Raw genomic sequence first — 23,832 nt, 5'->3', positions numbered from 1 at the left:
TGTGAATATCTGGTTTTCCTTTTTACTTGGTAAATATCTAGGAGTTGGGTTACTGTGTCATATGATTACTAAGCATTTAACTGATAATTAAGAAGCTGAAAACTCATTTCCGAAATAGTCATACAATTTTTTTTGAATGTTATTTATTTTTAATTCTGGTAAAAAATAATACAAACTTTACCATCTTAACCATCTTTAAGTGTACAGTTCTGTAGCATTAGCTATATTTACACGAACTATTGTTTTACATTTTTTTGTTTAGGCATAGTCAAGCCTAATCCTAACAAAGCACAATAGAAACTCTTTTAACTGACTTCCGATGAACTAACTTGTTAAATTAAGGATGCTCTTTACTTAGTAAAGTGTACTAGTTGTTGCCCATCACACAATGCTCTTGGTTACTAAATAATTCTCTAGAACAGTGTTTCTCACACTTGTGTTTGACTTGCATTTCTGGTCTCTGGTTCCAATAGGTCTGGAGGTGGCCTGAAAATTTTGCCTTTATAACCATTTCTCAGGGGATGCTGCTGCTGCTGGTCTGGGGACACTGAGAATCACTGATATAAGGATGCCACAGTCTTCTGTCCCTGTCAGTGGAGCTGAATGTTACCAGGAATCAATTGTGTTTGCCATCAAACCTGTTTATTGTACTTGAAATTGTCTTTAGAATTGTAATGATGTAAACCTGTTTATAGGTAATGTACTTGTGACTGTAATTTGAATAAATGTCATATAAATTTATGAAAACATAGTCAGAAAAATAACTCTTATTATGGAAATAAACTGAGTACTTTGGAATTACTTGATATGCATACTCACTAAAAGAGTGCTGCCAAGTCAGGCTTGGTGAGGCAACTCTTTTTTTTTTTTTTTCATTTATTTTTATTAGTTGGAGGCTAATTACTTTACAATATTGTAGTGGTTTTTGCCATACACTGACATGAATCAGCCATGGATTTAAATTCTCACTAATAATATATGAAAAGTTCACATCTGTCAGCCCTGGGTGTTGTCAGGTTTTTTTTTAATATTTATTTATTTATTTGGCTGTGTCAGGTCTCAGCTGCAGCATGTGGGATCTTTCACTGTGACAGGTGGGCTTCTCTCTAGTTGGGGCATGCAGGCTTGGTTGCTCTGCGGCATGTGAGATCTTTGTTCCCTGACCGGGGAGTGAACCCTTGTTGCCTGCACTGGAAGGCAGATTATTAACCACTGGACCCCCACGTGTGCTGTGTGCTGTGTCACATTAGTCGAGTGACCCTATGGACTGTAGCCTGCCAGGCTCCTCTGAAAATAGGATTCTCTAGGCAAGAATACTGAAGGCAATGGCACCCCACTCCAGTGCTCTTGCCTGGAAAATCCCATGGATGGAGGAGCCTGGTAGGCTGCAGTCCATGGGGTCTCTAAGAGTCGGACACGAATGAAGCGACTTAGCAGCAGCAGCAGCAGCAGGCAAGAATACTGGAGCGGGTTGCCATGCCCTCCTCCAGGGGATCTTCCCAACCCATGGATTGAACCCAAGTCTCATGTCTCCTGCATTGCCAGACAGGTTCATTACCACTACTGCCAGGTGGGAAGCCCAGCCCCAGGTTTTTTGGTCATTATTAAAATGTGTAGTGGAATCTCATTATGGTTTTGTTTGCATTTTCCTAAATATTACTGATGTAAATAATTTTTTGACATGCTTACTTGTCATCCATATGTTGCTTTGTTTTTTTATTATTTAATCACCATTTTATTGAGATATAATTGACATGTAATATTATATTGGTTTCAGGTGTATTAACATTATGATTCACTATTCCATATGTCTTTTTTGTTAAAGTATCTGCTCAAATCTTTCACCAAGTTTTTTCTCCAGGGTTTCTGTTTTCTTCTTATCGAGTTTTTAGAATTCTTTATATATTCAGGAAATGAGACTTTAACTAATAGGTGCTACTGAAATATTTCCCAGTCTGTCACTTAACTTTTTATTTTGTCACCATGATCTTTGGAAAACCTCAAGTTTTAAATTTTGATGAAAAAAATGTTTATCATTTTTTTTCTTTTATGGTTCATTAACTTATTGACTAAGAAATCTGTCTGTGAGATATTTGTATGACCTAAGGGTGTGAAGATTTTATTCTGTATTTTATTGTAATTGTTTTACAGCTTGAGATTTTTCATAGATCTGTAACTCATTTGACTTTTTGTGTTTAGTCTATGTTATTGGTTGAGGGTTTTTTTTTTAATGGACATTCAACTTTTCCATGCTATTTGTTGGAAATATGACACCCTTTCTTTATTGAATTGCCTTTGCAATTTGGTTGAAAATTAACTAGCTATGGGTCTGTTTTTGGATTACGTAGTTCCATTGATCTATGTGTCTGTTCTTTCGGTAATATCACAATCTTAATTGTTTAATTGCTTAATTATTTGTTGTACATCTTGAAACCATGTAGGAAGTATCCGCCACCTCTGTTTTTTTCAATTTTGTTGTTGTTGTACTAGTTTCTTTGTTCATATACATTTTCTACTTAAAAGCTTAGTTCCTAGTAGTGTTAAAAGTTTTTAGTTTTTTATTTTAATAAACTTCATTTGGGGAATAATTTGAGATTTACAGGAAATTTGCAGATGTAATAGAGATTTCCCATAAAACTCTCACTCTGTTTCTCCTGTTGTAACCTCAGAGTGGCACATTTGCTCAGAAACCAACATTGGTACATACTATTAGCTATACTCCAGACTATTTGGATTTCACCAGTTTTTCCACTAATGTCTGTTTGTTTTAAGACTCCTTCCATGATACCACAATACATTTAGCCATGTATCTCTCTTTTTTTAATTTTTATTAGCATATAGTTGATGTACAATGTTGTGTTTGTTTATGCTGTATAGCAAAGTGAATCAGTTATACATATATCCACTCTTTTGTTTACTCTTTTCCAATATAGATCATTACAAAGTATTGAGTAGTATTCCCTGTGCTATACAGTTGGTCTTTATTAGTTACCTGTTTTATATATGGTAGTGTGTATATCTCAATCCCAATCTCCCAATTTATCTCTCCCCTCCTTCCTGCCTAGTAACCATAAGATGGTTTTTTACATCTGTGACTCAATTTCTGGTTTGTAAATAAGTTCTTTTGTACCATTCTTTTAGATTCCACATATAAGAAATATACCATATTTGTCCTTCTGTATCTGACTTACTTCACTCAGTATGACAATATCTAGGTCCCCCCATGTTGCTGCAAATGGCATTATTTCATTCTTTTTTATGGCTGAATATATATATATTCCATTGTTCATATGTACCACATCTTCTTTTTTCTTCCATATCTCTACTTAATTTTATTTATTTTTTAAAAAATTTAATTTATTTTAATTGGAGGCTAATTACTTTACAGTATTGTAGTGGTTTTTGCCATACATTGACATGAATCAGCCATGGGTATACATGTGTTCCCCATCCTGAACCCCCCTCCCACCTCCCTCCCCATCCCATCTCTCAGGGCCATCCCAGTGCACCAGCCCTTAGCACCCTGTCTCATGCATTGAACCTGGACTGGTGATCTGTTTCACATATGATAATATACATGTTTTAATGCTATTCTCTCAAATCATCCCACCCTCGCCTTTTACCACAGAGTCCAAAAGACTGTTCTTTACATCTGTATCTCTTTTGCTGTCTCGCATATAGGGTCATCGTTACCATCTTTCTAAATTCCATATATATGCATTAGTATACTGTATTGGTGTTTTTCTTTCTGACTTACTTCACTCTGTATAATAGGCTCCAGTTTCATCCACCTCATTAGAGCTGATTCAGATGTATTCTTTTTAATGGCTGAGCAATATTCCATTGTGTATATGTACCACAGCGTTCTTATCCATTCATCTGCCGATGGACATCTAGGTTGCTTCCATGTCCTAGCTATTATAAACAGTGCTGTGATGAACATTGGGGTACCTGTGTCTCTTTCAATTTTGGTTTCCTCAGTTTGTATGCCCAGCAGGTACCACATCTTATTTTTCCATTTCTCTGTTGGTAGATACCTAGGTTGCTTCCATGTCCTGGCTAGTGCTGCTGTTAATACAGGGGTGCATATATCTTTTTGAATTATGGTTTTCTCCAGGCATATGCCCAATAGTGGGATTGCTGGATTGCTTAGTAGGTCTATTTTTAGCTTTTTGAGGAAACTTCATAAGGTTCTCCATAGTGGCTGTTCCAGTTTACATGCTTAACAGTGTAGAAAGTTTCCCTTTTCTCTACATCGTCTCCAGTACTTATCGTTTGTGGATTTTTTGATGATGGCCATTCTGGCTAGGGTGAAGTGAAGATACAGTCAAACCTCATTGTTGTTTTGAGTAGCATTTCTCTAATAATTAGAGATGTTGAGCATCTTTTCATGTGTTTTTTTAATGATTTGTATATCTTCTTTGTAGAAATGTCTACTTAGATCTTTCATGCATTTTTTTAATTGAGTTGTTTAGTTTTTTTTGTTATTGAGCTGCATGAACTGTTTATGTGTTTTGGAGATTATTCCCTTCTTGGTCACTTTGTTTGCAAATATTTCTCCCATTCTATGGGTTGTCTTGCAAATAGATGGGGAACAGTGGAAACAGAGACAGACTTTATTTTTTGGGGCTCCAAAATCACTGCAGATGGTGACAGCAGCCATGAAGTAAAAAGAAGATTGCTCCTTCAAAGAAAAGTTATGACCAACTTAGATAGCATTTTAAAAAGCAGAGGCATTACTTTGCCAACAAAGGTCCGTCTAGTCAAAGCTATGGTTTTTCCAGTAGTCATGTATAGATTTGAGAGTTGGACTATAAAGAAAGCTGAGCACAGAAGAATTAATGTTTTTGAACTGTGGTGTTGGAGAAAACTCTTGAGAGGCCCTTGGACTGCAAGGAGATCCAGCCAGTCCATCCTAAAGGAGATCAGTCCTGGGTGTTCATTGGAAGGACTGATGTTGAAGCTGAAACTCCAGTCCTTTGGCCACCTGATGCAAAGAGCTGACTCATTGGAAAAGACCCTGATGCTGGGAAAGATTGAAGGCAGGAGGAGAAGGGGACAACAGAGGATGAGATGGCTGGATGGCATCACCGACTCAATGGACATGAGTTTGAGTAAACTCCGGGAGTTGGTGATGGACAGGGAGGTCTGGTGTGCTGCAGTCCATGGGGTCACAGAGTCGGACATGATTGAGTGACTGAACTGAACTGAACTGAACTGATGGGTTGTCATTCATTTTGTTTATGGTTTCCTTTGATGTGCAAAAGCTTTTTAAGTTTAATTGGATTCTATTAGTTTATTTTAGTTTTTATTTTCACTACTCTAGAAGGTAAATTGAAAAGGTCTTGCTTCAATTTATGTCAAAGAGTATTCTGCCTTTGTTTTCCTCTAAGAGTTTTATAGCATCTAGCCTTACATTTAAGTCTTTAATCCATTTTGAGTTTACTTTTGTATATAGTGTTAGGAAGTGTTCTAATTTCATTCTTTTACATGTAGCTGTCCAGTTTTCCCAGAACCACTTATTGAAGAGACTACCTTTTCTCCATTGTATATTCTTGCCTCCTTTGTCATAGATTAGGTGATCATAGGTGCATGGCTTTATCTCTGAACTTTTTATACTGTTTTATTGATCTATAGTTCTGTTTTTGTGCCAGTACCATGCTGTTTTGATTACTGTAGCTTTGTAGTATAGTTTGATTTCAGGGAACTGATTTCAGCTTCTTGTTTACTGATTCCTCTAGCTCCATTTTTCTTTCTCAAGATTGCTTTGGCTAGTCAAGGTCTTTTGTGTTTCTGTACAAATTGTAAAATTTTTTGTTCGAATTCTATGAAAAATGACATTGATAATTTGATAGGAATTGCATTGAATCTGTAGATAGATTACTTTGGGTTGTATAGTCATTTTGATAATATTGATTCTTCCAGTCCAAGAACATGGTATATCTCTCCAATCTGTTTGTGAATGTTATCATTAATACTAAAAATGTTCCTGTAAGGATAGCTTTATCTGCATCCCAATACCTTTGATATATTGTATTTTCAATTTTATTCAATTCCAAATATTTTCCCATTTTTCTTCTAAGATTTTCTTCAAACCATTGGTTATATGTGTGTCTGTTAGTCACTCACTCATGTCTGACTCTTTGTGACCCCATGGACTGTGGCCCACTAGGCTTCTCTGTCCATGGAATTCTCCAGGAAAGAATACTGGAGTGGGTTGCGATGCCCTTCTCCAGTTGATTTATAGAAGAGTTTTCAGTTCAGTTCAATCACTCAGTCGTGTTCTACTCTTTGCAACCCCATGAACTGCAGTACACCAGGCCTCCCTGTCCATCACCAACTCCCGGAGTTTACTCAAACTCATGTCCATTGAGTTGGTGATGCCATCTAACCATCTCATCCTCTGTCATCCCCTTCTCCTCCTGCCCTCAATCTTTCCCAGCATCAGGGTCTTTTCAAGTGAGTCAGCTCTTAGCATTAGATGGCCAAAGTATTCGAGTTTCAGCTTCAACATCAATCCTGCCAATGAACATTCAGGACTGATCTCCTTTAGGATGGACTGATTGGATCTCCTTGCAGTCCAAGGGCCTCTCAAGAGTCTTCTCCAACACCACAGTTCAAAAACATCAGTTCTTCTGTGCTCAGCTTTCTTTATAGTCCAACTCTCACATCTATACATGACTAGTGGAAAAACCATAGCCTCGACTAGGTGGACCTTTGTTGGCAAAGTAATGCCTCTGCTTTTTAATATGCTGTCTAGTTGGGTCATAATTTTTCTTCCAAGGAGTAAGCGTCTTTTTTGTTGTTGTTGTTCTGACAAAACGTGGTCCACTGGAGAAGGGAATGGCAAACCACTTCAGTATTCCTGCCTTGAGAACCCCATGAACAATATGAAAAGGCAAAAAAATAAGACACTGAAACATGAACTCCCCAGGTGGGTATGTGCCCAATATGCTACTGGAGATCAGTAGAGAAATAACTCCAGAAAGAATGAAGAGATGGAGCCAAAGCAGAAACAACAGCCAGTTGTGGATATGACTGGTGATGGAAGCAAGATTTGATGCTGTAAAGAGCAATATCATATAGGAACCTGGAATATTAGGTCCATGAATCAAGGCAAATTGGAAGTGATCAAACAGGAGATGGCAAGAGTGAACATCAACATTTTAGGAGTCAACGAACTGAAATGGACTGGAATGGGTGAATTTAACTCAGATGGCCATTATATCTACTGTGGGCAAGAATCCCTTAGAAGAAATGGAGTAGCCATCATAGTCAACAAGAGAGTCTGAAATGCAGTACTTGGATGCAGTCTCAAAAACGACAGAATGATCTCTGTTCATTTTCAAGGCAAACCATTCAATATCACAGTAATTCAAGTCTATGCCCCGACCAGTAATGCTGAAGAAGCTGAAGTTGAATGGTTCTATGAAGACCTACAAGACCTTCTAGAATTAACACCCAAAAAAGATGTCCTTTTCACTATAGGGTACTGGAATGCAAAAGTAGGAAGTCAAGAAACACCTGGAGTAATACGCAAATTTGGCCTTGGAGTACAGAATGAAGCAGGACAAAGGCTAATAGAGTTCTGCCAAGAGAATGTGTTGGTCATAGCAAACACCCTCTTCCAACAACACAAGAGAAGACTCTACACATGGACATCACCACATGGTCAACACTGAAATCAAATTGATTATATTCTTTGCAGCCAAAGATGGAGAAGCTCTATACAGTCAGCAAAAACAAGACAGGGAGCTGACTGTGGCTCAGATCATGAACTCCTTATTGCCAGATACAGACTTAAATTGAAGAAAATAGGGAAAACCATTAGACCATTCAGGTATGACCTAAATCAAATCCCTAACAATTATACATTGGAAGTGAGAAATAGATTTAAGGGACTAGATCTGATAGAGTGCCTGAAGAACTAGGGACAAAGGTTTGCAACATTGTACACGAGACAGGAATCAAGACCATTCCCATGAAAAAGAAATGCAAAAAACCAAAGTGGCTGTCTGAGGAGGCCTTAACAAATAGCTGTGAAAAGAAGAGTAGCGAAAAGCAAAGGAGAAAAGGAAAAATATACCCATTTGAATGCAGAGTTCCAAAGAATAGCAAGGAGATATAAGAAAGCCTTCCTCAGGGATCAGTGCAAAGAAATAGAGGAAAACAATAGAATGGGAAAGACTAGAGATCTCAAGAAAGAGATACCAAGGGATCATTTCATGCAACGATGGGCTCAATAAATGACAGAAATGATAGGGACCTAACAGAAGCCGAAGATATTAAGAAGAGGTGGCAAGAATACACAGAACTATACAAAAAAGATCATCACCCAGATAATCACGATGGTGTGATCACCTACCTAGAGCCAGACATTCTGGAATGTGAAGTCAAGTGGGCCTTAGGAAGCATCTCTACAAACAAAGCTAGTGGAGGTTATGGAATTCCAGTTGAGCTATTTCAAATCCTGAAAGATGATGCTGTGAAAGTGCTGCACTCAATATGCTAGCAAATTTGGAAAACCCAGCAGTGGCCACAGGCCTGGAAAAGGTCAGTTTTCATTCCAGTCCCTAAAAAAGGCAATGCTAAAGAATGCTCAAACTACCGCACAATTGCACTCATCTTATACGCTAGCAAAGTAATGCTCAAAATTCTCCAAGCCAGGCTTCAGCAATACGTGAACCGTGAACTTCCAGATGTTCAAGCTGATTTTAGAAAAGGTAGAGGGACCAGAGACCAAATTGCCAACATCTGCTGGATCATAGAAAAAGCAAGAGAGTTCCAGAAAAGCATCTATTTCTGCTTTATTGACTATGCCAAAGCCTTTGACTGTGTGGATCACAATAAACTGTGGAAAATTCTGAAAGAGATGGGAATACCAGATCACCTGACCTGCCTCTTGAGAAATCTTTATGCAGGTCAGGAAGCAAGTTAGAACTGGACATGGAACAGTAGACTGGTTCCAAATAGGAAAAGGAGTACATCAAAGCTGTATATTGTCACCCTGCTTATTTAACTTATGTGCAGAGTACATCATGAGAAACGCTGGACTGGATGAAGCACAAGCTGGAATTAAGATTGCCGGGAGAATTATTAATAACCTCAGATATGCAGATGACACCACCGTATGGCAGAAAGTGAAGAAGAACTAAAGAGCCTCTTGATGAAAGTGAAGGAGGAAAGTGAAAAAGTTGGCTTAAAGCTCAGCATTCAGAAAACTAAGATCATGGCATCCGGTCCCATCACTTCATGGCAAATAGAAGGAGAAACAGTGGAAACAGTGGCAGACTTTATTTTTTGGGGCTCCAAAATCACTGCAGATGTGGACTGCAGCCATGAAATTAAAAAAAAAAAAAAGGAAGAGTTTTAAGTTTTTCCAAATAGAAAATTTTTTTCAGAAATCTTTTTATTTTAATTATGTTATGAAAGCTTATTTTAAATGACTTTAATTCTTTTAAATGTGTTATTTGATTTATGGTCCAGAATATCATTTATCTTGGTGAATGTTTCATGTTTTCTTGTAAAGGATGACATATGCTTTTGTTAGTTGAGTGTTTTATGAAAATTAATTAGTTTAATTTGTTTGACATGTTGTTTAGGTCTTCTAATTCCTCATTGACTTTTGGTCTGATTGTTTTATTGAGTATAGAGAGAAAAATATTGAAATCACCGATCATAATTTTGAATTTTTCTTTATTTTTTCAATTCTGTTCTATTTTGCTTCTTGTATTCTATATGTCCATGTGCACTTAATATTTTTTGGTCTATTCTTAGTGAATGATAATTAGTCATTATGTAATTTTTCTTTTTATCTCGGGAAGTATTCCTGTTCTGAAGTCCAATTTTCTGATATGAGTATTGCTTTCTTGGCTTTCTTTTGATTAGTATTTGTATAGGCTCCTCAGGTTCCAATCTGTTATGCCAGCTACTATAACCACCAAAAGACCCATGAGTTTTTCTTTCACCCATTTACTTCTAATACCTGTACCAAGTCTAATCTGTAATCCAAGCCAAGAACTAGCCAATTCACCCAGGGGAAAAACTGCTTGCCAGCATGACTTATTAGAAGGGGTTCTTCCACCTTTGGAGTATTGTTCAGCCCTTTTTTCTTACACATCACTATGATGTCTTTAACAATACAATTTAAAAAATTTCTTTATTTTTATTTTCTAATTTTTGCATCTGAAACACTGGCCTATTAAATTATATACATAACTTTATAGTTTGTTAATTTAAGGGAAAAAAACCCTCTTCATATATTTACCAAGGATAGGACTTTTTTTTTTTTTTAAGGCTTACTTGATGTTTGTATTTAGAAATATGCCTCAGGGGCTTATAGTCTTGTGTTTTACAGTATTTGAAACTACCTGCCTTCATATTGTGTTGAGAAGAGCTTGAGAGGAGAATAGCATATAGGACACTTTGGCTTCAAAAGTGAACTGTGTTAAACATGAGAATTGCCAAAATTTTAAAAATTAAGACTTGTTTATTATACAAATATTATAGTGAGGATGGGTCAGGATTTCTTAACCATTATTGAGGAAATCATGAAGATGGCAAAGCTGATTCAAGGAAGAATCTGAGGAACTCAAGATTTCTTTCCTTTCCAGTGAAAGGAAAGGTGAAAAGAATTTGCTTACAGCTATAAACTAGTTAATGCCCTGCAGGGCAAGAAAACCGTAACAACTGGGGTTACCTTTATTTCCAGAGAGAAATCTAAAATTAATATCTAATTTTATAGAATCTAGCTCCTGTGCTGTGCTGAGTCACTTCAGTCGTATCTGACTGTTTGTGACCTTATGGACTGTAGCCCGCCAGGCTCCTTGTCCATGGGATTCTCCAGGCAAGAATCCTGGAGTGGGTTGCCATGCTCTCCTCCAAGGGATCTTACCAACACAGGAATCGAACCCGTGTCTCTTACATCTGCCTACAATGGCAGGCAGGTTCTTTACCACTTCCCATCACCACCTGGGAAGACCAAATAGTAAGTCAAGCAAAAATATAATTCCCTATTCAGGAATTAAATAATCTTTGGATAGAGCCATTAATGCTTTAGAGTAACAGGTGAGGACAAAGAGTATCTCCTGTCATATCAGTAAACAAAGGATGTTGAGCTACCAAGCCATCAGCCCCTGTAGCCACCCCGAACCCCCACCCAGTGGTGCACCCTGAGGGGATTCAGGATTGAGAAAAACAGGATACTGGCCCTAGTAGTTAAGGTGCATGCTGTTGTTCAGTCGCCAAGTCGTGTCCAATCCTTTGTGACCCCATGGATTGCCACACGCCAGGCTTCCCTGTCCTTCAGTATCTCCTGGAGTTTGCTCAAACTAATGTCCACTGAGTCGGTGATTCTATCCAACCATCTCATTCTCTGTCACCCCCTTCTCTTCCTGCCCTCAATCTTTCCCAGCATCAGGGTGTTTTCCAGTGAGTTGGCTCTTCCCATCAGGTGGCCAAAGTATTAGAGCTTCAGTTTTAGCTTAATTTCCTTTAGGATGGACTGGTTTGATCACCTTGCAGTCCAAGAGACTCTCAAGAGTCTTCTCCAGCACCACAATTCAAAAGCATCAATTTTTCGATGCTCAGACTTCTTTATGGTCCAATTCTGGAGGCAGAGGGAGGGCAGTAGTGGGGAGCCTACACACATCACCTGGTTAAGGTGCATATCTGAAGAATAATTTCAGTAAATCCAGAATCTTGCATGTTCCCGTACATAGAAAAGTACTAAACTCATTAACTTGAGATGTCTAGTTTTTCTTCAATTAGCAGCAATCTTTTGATGTTAGACAACCTGGGTTTTTTGTTTTGTTTTTGGCCAGAATTCCTATATATCCTGGCTCCTCCTTTACTGGTTGGGAACAGTCCCTCAAAGCTGTTGAGAGGCTATATCCTTGGCTTAAGTTCTCAGTAAGTCTGCTGAATAAAATATATTTCTCAACTTTTAGGTTGTGCTTTTTTTTTTTTCCAATCAACATAGTAAAAATGTATGTACCTATCCATTTGCTTCATTTACAAATATGAAAACATTTTTCTTAATGTAAATATATTGTTATTCAGTCACCCAATCATGTCTGACCCTTTGTAACCCCCGTGGTCTGTAGCACACTGGCCTCCCTGTCCCTCACCATCTCCTGGAGTTTGCCCAAATTCATGTCCTTTGCATTAGTGATGCCATCCAGCCATCTCAAGCTCTAATGCCCTCTTCTGCCCTCAATCTTTCCCAGCATCAGGGACTTTTCCAATGAGTCAGCTGTTCACATCAGATACATCAGATGGCCAAAATACTGGAGGTTCTTCCGCATGCTGCAGGAATGAAGGAATATTTATTCCTTCCAGTGAATATTCAGGGTTGATTTCCTTTAAGATTGACTGATTTGATCTCCTTGCTGTCCAAGGGACTCTCAGGAGTCTTCTCCAGCACTACAGTTCGAAGGCATCAATTCTTTGGCACTCAGCCTTCTTTACAGTCCAGCTCTCCCAACCGTATGTGACCACTGGGAAGACCATAGCCTTGATTACATGGACCTTTGTGGACAAAGTGATGTCTCTGCCTTTCAGTGCACTGTCTAAGTTTGTCATAGCTTTCCTGCCAATAAGCAATCGTCTTCTGATTTCATGGCTGCAGTCATCATCCTCAGTGACTTTAGAGCCCAAGAAAAGGAAATCTGTCACTGCTTCCACCTTTTCCCCTTCTATTTGCCGTGAAGTAATGGGGCTGGATGCCATGATCTTAGTATTTTTAATATTTAATTTTAAGCCTGCCTTTTCACCCTCCTCCTTGACCCTCATCAAGAGGCTCTTTAGTTCCTCTTCACTTTCTGCCATTAAAGTGGTATCATCTGCCTATCTGATGTTGTTGATGTTTCTCCTGCCTATCTTGATTCCAGCTTGTAACTCATCCAGCCCAGCATTTTACATGATGTGCTCAGAATATAAGTTAAATAAACAGGGTGACAGCAGACAGGCCTGTCATACTTCTTTCTCAATTCTGAACGAATCAGTTGTTCCATACAGGGTTCTAACTGTTGCTTCTTGACCCACGTACAGGTTTCTCAGGAGGCAGGTAAGATGGTCTGGTATTCTCATCTCTAAGAACTTTTTATGATTCACACAGTCAAAGGCTTTAGTGTAGTCGATGAAACAGAGCTAGATGTTTTTCTGGAATTCCTGCAATCTGATCTCTGGTTCCTCTGCCTTTTCAGAACCAAGCTTGGACATCTGGAAGCTTTGTTTGCATAATGCTGAAGCCTTGCATGCAAGATTTTAAGCATGACCTTACTAGCATGGGAAATGAGTGCAACTGTCTGATGGTTAGCACATTCTTTAGTACTACCCTTCTTGGGAACTAAGATGACACTTGACCTTCTCCAGTCCTGTGGTCACTGCTGGGCCTTCCAGATATGCTGACATATTGAGTGTCACACTTTGATAGCATCATCTTTTAGGGTCCACTGGAATTCCGTCACATCCAGTAGCTTTATTTCCAGCAGTGCTTCCTAAGGCCCACCTGGCTTCGGACTCCAGAATGTTTGGCTCTGGGTGACTGACCATACCATTGTGGTTATCTGGTTCATTAAGATTTTTTTGTACCATTCTTCCATGTATTCTTTCCATCTCTTCTTGATCACTTCAGCTTGTACTAGGTCTCTACTGTTTCTGTGCTTTATTGTGCCCATCTTTGGGCAAAATGTTCCCTTGATATTTCCAATTTTCCTGAAGAGATCTGTAGTCTTTCCTCTTCTGTTGTTTTCCTCTATTTTTAAGCATTGTTCATGAAGAAGGCCTTCTTGTCTCCCCTTGCTATTCTTTGGAACTCTGCCTTTAGTTGGGTGTACCTTTTCCTTTCTCCCTTGCTTTTTGCTTCTTTTCTTTCTTCAGCTATTTGTAAAGCCTCCTCAGATACCCACTTTGCCTTTTTGCTTTTCTTTTTCTTTAGGATGGTTTTGTTTGCTGCCTCCTGTAATATTATGGACCTCCATCCATAGTTCTTCAGGCACACTGTTTACTAGATCTAATCTATTGGATCTATTCATCACCTTCATTACATATTCATAAGAGATTTGATTTAAGTCATACCTGACTGGCCTAGTGGTTTTCTCTGCTTTCTTTAGTTTAAGTCAGAATTTTGCTATGAGAAGCTGATGATCTCAGCCATAGTCAGCTCCAGGTCTTGTTTTTGCTGACTGTATATAGTTTCTCCATCTTTGGCTACAAAGAATGCAATCAATGTGTAAAATCGTCTCTTGTATTGTTGAAAAAGGGTGTTTGCTATGACCAGTGCATTCTCTTGGCAGAATTCAGTTAGCCTTTACCCTGCTTCATTTTGTATTCCAAGGCCAAACTTGCCTGTTACTCCAGGTATCTTTTGCTTTTATTTTCCAATCTGCAGTGATGAACAAAACATCTTTTTCTGGTGTTAGTTCTAGGAGGTTTTGCAGGTCTTCATAGTACTGATCAGCTTATTTGGCATCAGTGATAGGGGCATAGACTTGCATTACTGTGAGTGGCTTGCCTTGAAAACGAACTGAGATCATTCTGTCATTTTTGAGGTTGCACCCAAGTGCTTCATTTCAAACTCTTTTGAGTTTGAAACTTTATTGATTATGAGGGCTACTCCATTTTCTCTATGGGATTCTTGCCCACAGTGGTACATAGATATAATGGTCAGCTGAACTAAATTTACCCGTTCCCATCCATTTTAGCTCACTGATTCCTAAGATGTCAATGTTTATTCTTACCATCTCCTGCTTGAACACGTCCAATTTACCTTGATTCATGAAGCTAACATTGCAGGTTCCTTTGAAATACTGTTCTTTGTAGCATCAGATTTTACTTTCATCAGCAGACATATCCACAATTGAATGTTGATTCTGCTTTGGTCCCCCACTTCATTCTTTCTGGGGCTATTAGTAGTTGTTCTCTGCTCTTCCCCAGTAGCATATTGGACACCTTTCAACCTGAGGGACTTATCTTTCAGTGTTGTATCTTTTTGTCTTTTATACACAGTTCATGAGGTTCTTACGGCAAGTATACTGGGGTGGTTTGCCATTGCCTCCTCCAGTGGATCATGTTTTGTCAGCATTCTCTACTATGGCCTGTCTGTCTTGGGTGGCCCTACACCACATGGCTCATAACTTTATTGAGCTACACAAGCCCCTTCACCATGATGAGGCAGTAATCCATGAAGGGGGTAACTCTATTAACATGTAGCAAACTTCTCAGGAATCTTAAACTTGTGTACCGAAAAGCAGAAAATGTGCTATAAGAATTGAGAGATAATTTAGAGGCATTTCTTTTCTACGATCTTTACTAATAACTTTAGCTGGCCTTGCAGGAAGTACCCATGGCGTTAGGGAAATGAAGTTTGTTATTTACTTTATTGTTAAACCCTCACATTGTGTAACTCTTGAAAAATACACATATCCTTATGCAGGAATAATCTTACCAGAAGGGGTAAGCCCCTTTTATCTTCTGAATATTCTACCCAAATGCAAAGATGGGGTTGTGATTATGATAGATGTAATTTCTGTGCATAAGGGATAAATTATGTGAGCCAAGTTAAATAATGTATAATTTGGCTGCTACAAATAAAAGTAACATTATGCCTACTTTGACCATTTTCAAGTAGACTTATAAGAAAAGGAAACATTGTCCACAAGAAAGATACAAAAGAAGTAACTCTGTCAGGATATTTTTAATTTTAGAGAACTAATGTCCTGAAGAAAGTTATATGAAGAGAGATGTAACACAATCATTGGAGCTAGGAATGATTTCCACATTTGTCAGTCACTGGCTGAATCATTTAAATTCTTAGCCCAGCTTTTATGCCTAAGAGTGAACATTAATTAGAAAAATGAATGTTATTACAAAGCCACATGAATAACTAATGCCTGGCATAGATCTGCTAAAGTAATTTCAGCCAAAGATTTGTGTTGGGTTATCAGTCAGTGAATTAAGCCAAAAATCAAAGCAAAGTTGTCCCTTTATAGCTTCAGAAAGACTTAATGACTTCAGTTCTTTTGAGTTTAGAGGTACACTAGGAATTCTTTTTTAAATGGTTAAGAAAGTTATTGTGTGTGTGTTGGAAAACTTGCTTTGAACAGGTTGAATGACCTCTGAGTTATTTGCATATTGTCTTCAGCATTACAAAAGTGCTGGTGTTCCTGAATATTAGAGGTCCTAAAACAATAGACCTTTAAAGATATTTGTGTCACAGAATGGGAAAAAGAAAAATAGAACCCTTTTAAGTCAAATGAAATGCAAATTCCCCAAAAGATATTAGTATATGGGTTTAAGTCCTCAGATAGTCAAAATAACTGAAAAGCAGAAGAAAACTGTGATATCTATATAATGAAGTAATTTTGTAATATTTTTGCATGTTGAAAATAAGGACGGTCTTTGACCTAGGAATTTGTGGGAATTGGTATGGCTGACTGCATACAGGCAGTCTTCATGCCTATTATACTTTATACCTCTGCTCTTCCTTCTAAGAACTACAGGTTGGGAAATTTGATTCATCCACAGATGATGAGATGATATGGATTCATGCTAATCAGATTCACAGGGTACTTTCTTATCTATCAGATTATCAATTGCTTTTCATGTATAATATAAGGCATTTCTGGCCTAAGTTGAGAGACTAGCTACTCCATTAAATGCTGATGTTCTCTCATTCTAAGCTACTTCTCTCAACTCATAAAAAAAAATTTGTTATTAACCTTTCTCATTAATAGGACTTCCCTGGTGGCTCAGATGGTATAGCATCTGTCTACAATGCGGGAGACCCGGGTTCGATCCCTGGGTCGGGAAGATCCCCTGGAGAAGAAAATGGCAATCCACTCCAGTACTATTTCCTGGAAAATCCCATGGACAGAGGAGCCTGGTAGGCTACAGTCCATGGGTTCGTAAAGAGTCGGACACAACTGAACGACTTCACTTTCACTTTCTCATTAATATAAGTGCAAAAAATGCTAAATGAAATGCAAGAAAGAGAAAGCAACAATGTGTGTTTTTAATCTCCGAGAACCAAAGAGATTTTATTCCAGGAAAGAAATCAAGATTCAATATTCGGAAACTTTTTACCTGTGATACATTATATAAATAAATCATATAAAAATCATAGTCATCTCAACAGATGCCAAAAGGGCATTTAATAAAACTCAAACCATTCATATTCTCTAAAATAATAACAGAAGCAGAAGATATTGAGAAGATGTGGCAAGAATACACAGAAGAACTGTATAAAAAAGATCTTCATGACCCAGATAATCACAATGGTGTGATCACTCACACTCAGCTAGAGCCAGACATCCTGGAATGTGAAGTCAAGCGGGCCTTAGGAAGCATCACTATGAACAAAGCTAGTGGAGGTGATAGAATTCCAGTTGCGCTATTTCAAATCCTGAAAGATGATGCTGTGAAAGTGCTGTACTCAATATGTCAGCAAATATGGAAAACTCAGCAGTGGCCACAGGACTGGAAAAGGTCAGTTTTCATTCCAATCCCTAAGAAAGGCAATGCCAAAGAATGCTCAAACTACCGCACAATTGCACTCATCTTACACGCTAGCAAAGTAATGCTCAAAATTCTCCAAGCCAGGCTTCAGCAATACATGAACCGTGAACTTCCAGATGTTCAAGCTGGTTTTAGATAAGGCAGAGGAACCAGAGATCAAATTGCCAACATCCGCTGGATCATCAAAAAAGCAAGAGCGTTCCAGAAAAGTATCTATTTCTGCTTTATTGACTATGCCAAAGCCTTTGACTGTGTGGATCACAATGAACTGTGGAAAATTCTGAAAGAGATGGGAATACCAGACCACCTGACCTGCCTCTTGAGAAACGTGTATGCAGGTCAGGAAGCAACAGTTCGAACTGGACATGGAACAACAGACTGGTTCCAAATAGGAAAAGGAGTATGTCAAGGCTGTATATTGTCACCCTGCTTCTTTAACTTATATGCAGAGTATATAGTGAGAAACGCTAGACTGGATGAAGCACAAGCTGGAATCAAGATTGCTGGGAGAAATATCCATAACCTCAGATATGCAGATGACACCACCCTTATGGCAGAAAGCGAAGAAGAACTGAAGAGCCTCTTGATGAAAGTGAAAGAGGAGAGTGAAAAAGTTGGCTTAAAGCTCAACATTCAGAAAACTTAGATCATGGCATCCAGTCCCATCACTTCATGGCAAATAGAAGGAGAAACAGTGGAAACAGTGGCAGACTTTATTTTTTTGGGCTCCAAAATCACTGCAGATGGTGACTGCAGCCATAAAATTAAAAGATGCATACTCCTTGGAAGGAAAGTTATGACCAACCTAGACAGAATATTAAAAAGCAGAGACAATACTTTGCCAACAAAGGTCCATCTAGTCAAGGCTATGGTTTTTCCAGTGGTCATGTATGGATGTGAGTTGGACTGTAAAGAAAGCTGAGCACTGAAGAATTGATGCTTTTGAACTGTGGTGTTGGAGAAGACTCTTGAGAGTCCTTTGGACTGCAAGGAGATCCAACCAGTCCGTCCTAAAGGAGATCAGTCCTGAATATTCATTGGAAGGAGTGATGTTGAAGCTGAAACTTCAACACTTTGGCCACTTGATGTGAAGAGCTGACTCATTTGAAAAGACCCTGATGCTGGGCAAGACTGAGGGCAGGAGGAGAAGGGGACAACAGAGGATGAGATGGTTGGATGGCATTACTGACTCAATGGACATGGGTTTTTGTGGACTCTGGGAGTTGGTGATAGACAGGGAGGCTTGGTATGCTGTGGTTCATGGAGTTGCAAAGAGTTGGACATGACTGAGCGACTGAACTGAACTGATATAGTCACTTCCTTAATAAGGTAGTATGTATTTCAAACCACCAGTAGATATTAGATTTTAAGTGAAAATAGAAAAAGAATATTTATTAAAAGTGGATGTAATATTATGGTATTACCACTTAATATTGCTTTGGAAGTTCTGGTTACTGCAATAAAGATGAACCAGAAATAGGTAAACTCTCATTATTCGCAAATTATATTATTTTACATCAAGAAACTTCATTTGAATTTCCAAAACCATCAGAATTAATATGATTTTATTAAAGCACTGGATATAAGAAAAATGTATATTGGAAAGTGGGAGAAATATCACAAGCTGATACTTGAAGGGTAGTTTAGAGTTACCAAGATGAAGTGGGACAGAAAGGAACTGAATTCCTAGGCAAGACCCAGGGGCAAGAGGAGGCATCTGCTGGCTGAGGGAGTCAAGGAAGTTCACTGTTCATTTTCGTAGGAGTTGGTGCGATTCCAGACAAAACTTCAGTGGAATGTTCTGGAACTTCACAAGTTGTTTTAGAGTTCTTTCTGGATAAGGAATGTGCCACTGTTATGACTAGTGAAGGGAATAAACAAGTTTGAGAACTGAATGTGGAATATGAACCAATTTGTGTAAAAATTGGGAATGGGGAACTAGATATTATATATGTTTTTATAAATCTATACATGGACAGTTTCTGGAATAATGCACACACAAAAAGATGTCAACAATGGCTGCCAAAGAGCAGAACTGAGAGTTTTAAAGGAACATGATGGAGGGGGGCTTTTTTATTTGCTTTATACTCTTCAATATTATTTGCATTTTTCTATGACTGTGTTGTAATTTTTTTATAGCACTGTTTTGAAACAGAGACAATTAGCAAATAATCCCCAATGAAAATATTTCTAGAAGAAAAACAACAAAATATGTTTGAAAACCATCTGTTACCTTTCCAGCGCCGGCCCGGACACAGCAGCCGTCGCGATGTTGATGCCCGAAAAGAACCGGATTGCCATTTACGAACTCCTTTTTAAGGAGGGGGTGATGGTGGCCGAGAAGGATGTCCACATGCCCAAGCACCCGGAGCTGGCAGACAATAATGTGCCCAATCTTCATGTCATGAAAGCCGTGCAGTCTCTCAAGTCACGAGGCTACGTGAAGGAACAGTTTGCCTGGAGACACTTCTACTGGTACCTCACCAACGAGGGCATCCAGTATCTCCGCGATTACCTCCACCTGCCCCCTGAGATTGTGCCCGCCACCCTGCGCCACAGCCGTCCTGAGACTGGCCGACCACGGCCCAAAGGTCTGGAGGGAGAGCGACCTGCAAGACTCACGCGAGGGGAAGCCGACCGAGACACCTACAGACGAAGTGCCGTGCCCCCTGGTGCCGACAAGAAAGCCGAGGCTGGGGCTGGGTCAGCAACTGAGTTCCAGTTTAGAGGCGGATTTGGTCGTGGACGTGGTCAGCCACCTCAGTAAAGTTGTAAGAGGTTGTTTTGTGTTGAATAAACCTGTAAAGAGAAGAAACTACAAAAAAAAAAGAAAACCATCTGTTAAGTTTGGTCCTACTAGAATTAAAGAATATTATAATATAACTTGCAGTTATAAACATGCCTAAATACTGGGCCAAGAAGAAATAATCAGTGGCACAAGGTAGCTCAGAAATAAACTTGAATACAATGTGAAAGCAATAAAGGACATATCATTAATCAACAGGAAAAGTAATTCAGTGAATTATTTTGGAGCAGTTGTTTAGCAGTTTGGAAAAAAAATCATAATATAGATTTTTACGTCTTAAAAAATATCAAAATAAATTCCAGATGGTTTGAGTCAAATTTATATGAGCAATTTAAAACAAGAAGAACAGAAGTGAATATTTATCAAACTTTTGGAAGGAGATAGCTGAAAAGCAATAGAAAAATTTGGGAATTATTTAACTATTTAACTATTATCTAAAACAGTATGGTTCTGGCATAAAAAACTCAAGATGGTTAAACATTTAAATGTTTAAGACCTGAAACCATAAAACTCCTAGAAGAAAACATAGGGGGAAATCTCCATGATACTGGTCTTGGGAATGAATTTTTTTTTTTTTATGACACTAAAAGCATTGGAAACAAAATAATAAGTGAATGAAAATATATCAAACTAAAAAGCCTCAGCATAGCAAAATAATCAACAAGATGAAAAGGCAACTTGCAGAATGGTAGAAATTATTTTCAAACCATATATTCAAGATATATAAGGAACCCATATATAAATAGCAAAAAGTCAAATAATCTGATTTTTAAATGGCAAAGGACTTCAGTAGACATAGAAACAGACAGTAGGTACATGAAAATGTGTTCAACATCAGTAATCATCAGGAAAATGAAAATCAGAACCATAATAGGATATCCCCTGCTAGGATGGCTTTTATCAAAAAGGCAAGAAATAATAAGTGGTGGCAAGGATGTGGAGAAAAGGGAACTCTTATGCACTGTTGGTAAAAATGTAAATTGGTACAGCCATTATGAAAAACAGTGTGGCTATTAATAAAAAATTAAAGCTAGCACTACTATATGTTTTAGAAATCTGACTTCTAGATGTACATCCAAAGGAAATGAAATCACTGTCTCAGAGATATCTTCACTCCCATGTTCACTTATTTACAGCTTTATTTACAATACCCAAGGTATGGAAACAACCTAAGTATCCATCGGTGGTTGAATAGAGAAACAAAATGTGGCATATATGTATTATTTGGCAGTAAGAAAGTAGGAAATAGTGCCATTTTCAACAACAAGAATGAAACCTTAAGGCATTATGCTAAGTGAAATGTCAGAGAAAGACAAATGCCATATGATCTCATTTATACATGCAGCTGAACTCTATGGAGAGTAGCTTGTTAGCTAAACCAGGGATTGAGGGATGGGGGAAATGGGGAGATGTTAGTCAAAGGGTACAAACTTTTAGTTATAAGATGAATATGTCCTGGATTTATAATATACAGCGTGGTGACTGTAGTTCAAAATATTGCATTGAATTCTTCAAAGTTGTTAAGAGGGTTGTTGTTTAGTTGCTAAGTCCTATCTGACTCTTTTGCGACCCCATGGACTGTAACCCGTCAGGCTCCTTCTGTCCATGGCATTTCCCAGGCAAGAATACTGGAGTGGGTAGCCATTTCCTTCTCCAGGGGACCTTCTTGACCTGAGGATTGGACCTGCATCTCCTGCATTGGCAGGCAGATTCTTTACCTTGTGAAGACAGTACGAACACACGAAAAATGGCAACTGTGAGGTGATGGATGTATTCTTTTTTTTTTTTAAAGTTAATAATAGTAGAAACTGTTTGGTGAGAGAGGAGGGTGAAGAGATTTATGGGAAATATCTACTTTCCACTCAATTTTCCTAGAAACTTAAAGTGACTTAAAAAATATAAGATCTATTAATTAAAATAATTATCTATATAATTTCAACCATGTTAGATTTCTTGCTCTTGCCTTGAGAACCCCATGAACAGTATGAAAAGGCAAAAGGATAGGACACTGAAAGATGAACTCCCCAGGTCAGTAGGTGTCCAATATGCTACTGGAGATTACTGGAGAAATAATTCCAGAAAGAATGAAGGTATGGAGCCAAAGCAAAAACAACACCCATAGGAACCTGGAATGTTAGGTCCATGAATCAAGGCAAATTGAAAGTGGTCAAACAGGAGATGACAAGAGTGAACATTGACATTCTAGGAATCATTGAAATAAGATGGGCTGGAATGGGTGAATTTAACTCAGATGACCATTATATCTACTACTGTGGGCAGGAATTCCTTAGAAGAAAGGGAGTAGCCATCATAGTCGACAAAAGAGTCTGAAATGCAGTACTTGGATGCAATCTCAAAAACGATAGAATGATCTCTGTTTGTTTCCAGGGCAAACCATTCAATATCACGGTAATTCAAGTCTATGCCCCAACCAGTAATGCTGAAGAAGCTGAAGTTGAACAGTTCTATGAAGACCTACAACACCTTCTAGAACTAACACCCAAAAAACATTGTTTTCATTATAGAGGACTGGAATGCAAAAGTAGGAAGTCAAGAAACACCTGGAGTAACAGGCAACTTTGGCCTTGGAGTACAGAATGAAGCAGGGCAAAGGCTAACAGAGTTCTGCCAAGAGAACGCACTGGTCATAGCAAACACCCTCTTCCAACAACACAAGAGAAGACTCTACACATGGACATCACCAGATGGTCGACACCAAAATCAGATTGATTATATTCTTTGCAGCCAAAGATGGAGAAGCTCTATACAGTCAGCAAAAACAAGACAGGGAGCTGACTGTGGCTCGGATCATGAACTCCTTATTGCCAAATTCAGGCTGAAATTGAAGAAAGTGGAGAAAACCACTAGACCATTTAGGTATGAGTTAAATCAAATCACTTATGACTACACAGTGGAAGTGGGAAATAGATTTAAGGGACTAGATCTGATAGACAGAGTGCCTGATGAGCTATGGATGGAGGTTCACGACATTGTACAGGAGACAGGAATCAAGACCCTCCCCAAGAAAAAGAAATGCAAAAAAGCAAAATGGCTGTCTCAGGAGGCCTTACAAATAGCTGTGAAAAGAAGAGAAGTGAAAAGCAAAGGAGAAAAGGAAAGATATACCCATTTGAATGCAGAGTTTCCAAAGAATGGCAAGGAGAGATAAGAAAGCCTTCCTCAGTGATCAGTGCAAAGAAATAGAGGAAAACAATAGAATGGGAAAGACTAGAGATCTCTTCAAGAAAATTAGAGATACCAAGGGAACATTTCATGAAGATGGGCTCAATAAAGGACAGAATGGTAGGGACCTAACAGAAGCAGAAGATATTAAGAAGAGGTGGCAAGAATACACAGAAGAACTGTATAAAAAAGATCTTCATGACCCAGATAATCACGATGGTGTGATCATTCATCTAGAACCAGACATCCTGGAATGTGAAGTCAAGTGGGCCTTAGGAAGTGTCACTACGAACAAAGCTAGTGGAGGTGATAGAATTCCAGTTGAG

General features: G+C 38.5%; 1 protein-coding gene across 7 annotated transcripts in view; it reads left to right on the top strand.

The window, feature by feature from the left end:
* The window catches only part of LOC122443571 (40S ribosomal protein S10-like), a 49,948-nt gene extending 29,613 nt beyond the window's left edge, over positions 1-20,335 (top strand). For 3 of the 7 annotated variants that reach the window (XR_006270064.1, XR_006270067.1, XR_006270065.1), the window contains one exon: positions 474-778. Coding sequence is in view for 4 of the 7 variants with exons in the window: in XM_043471890.1 (XP_043327825.1) it covers positions 1,527-1,570; positions 19,759-20,284 (570 nt within the window). In the remaining 3 variants the exon portion in view is untranslated. Of the gene's footprint in view, positions 1-473; positions 779-1,056; positions 1,095-1,511; positions 1,571-13,793; positions 13,800-19,758 lie in introns of those variants that run through there. The other 4 variants (XM_043471889.1, XM_043471890.1, XM_043471891.1 and 1 more) reach the window with 4 other exon arrangements.
* Positions 20,336-23,832: the final 3,497 nt, after the last annotated feature.

Source organism: Cervus canadensis, chromosome 6 (genome assembly GCF_019320065.1).
Source record: "Cervus canadensis isolate Bull #8, Minnesota chromosome 6, ASM1932006v1, whole genome shotgun sequence".
NCBI lineage: Eukaryota > Metazoa > Chordata > Mammalia > Artiodactyla > Cervidae > Cervus > Cervus canadensis.
The sequence above is the reverse complement of the archived record's forward strand: the minus strand, read 5'-3'. Positions and strand labels throughout refer to the sequence as shown.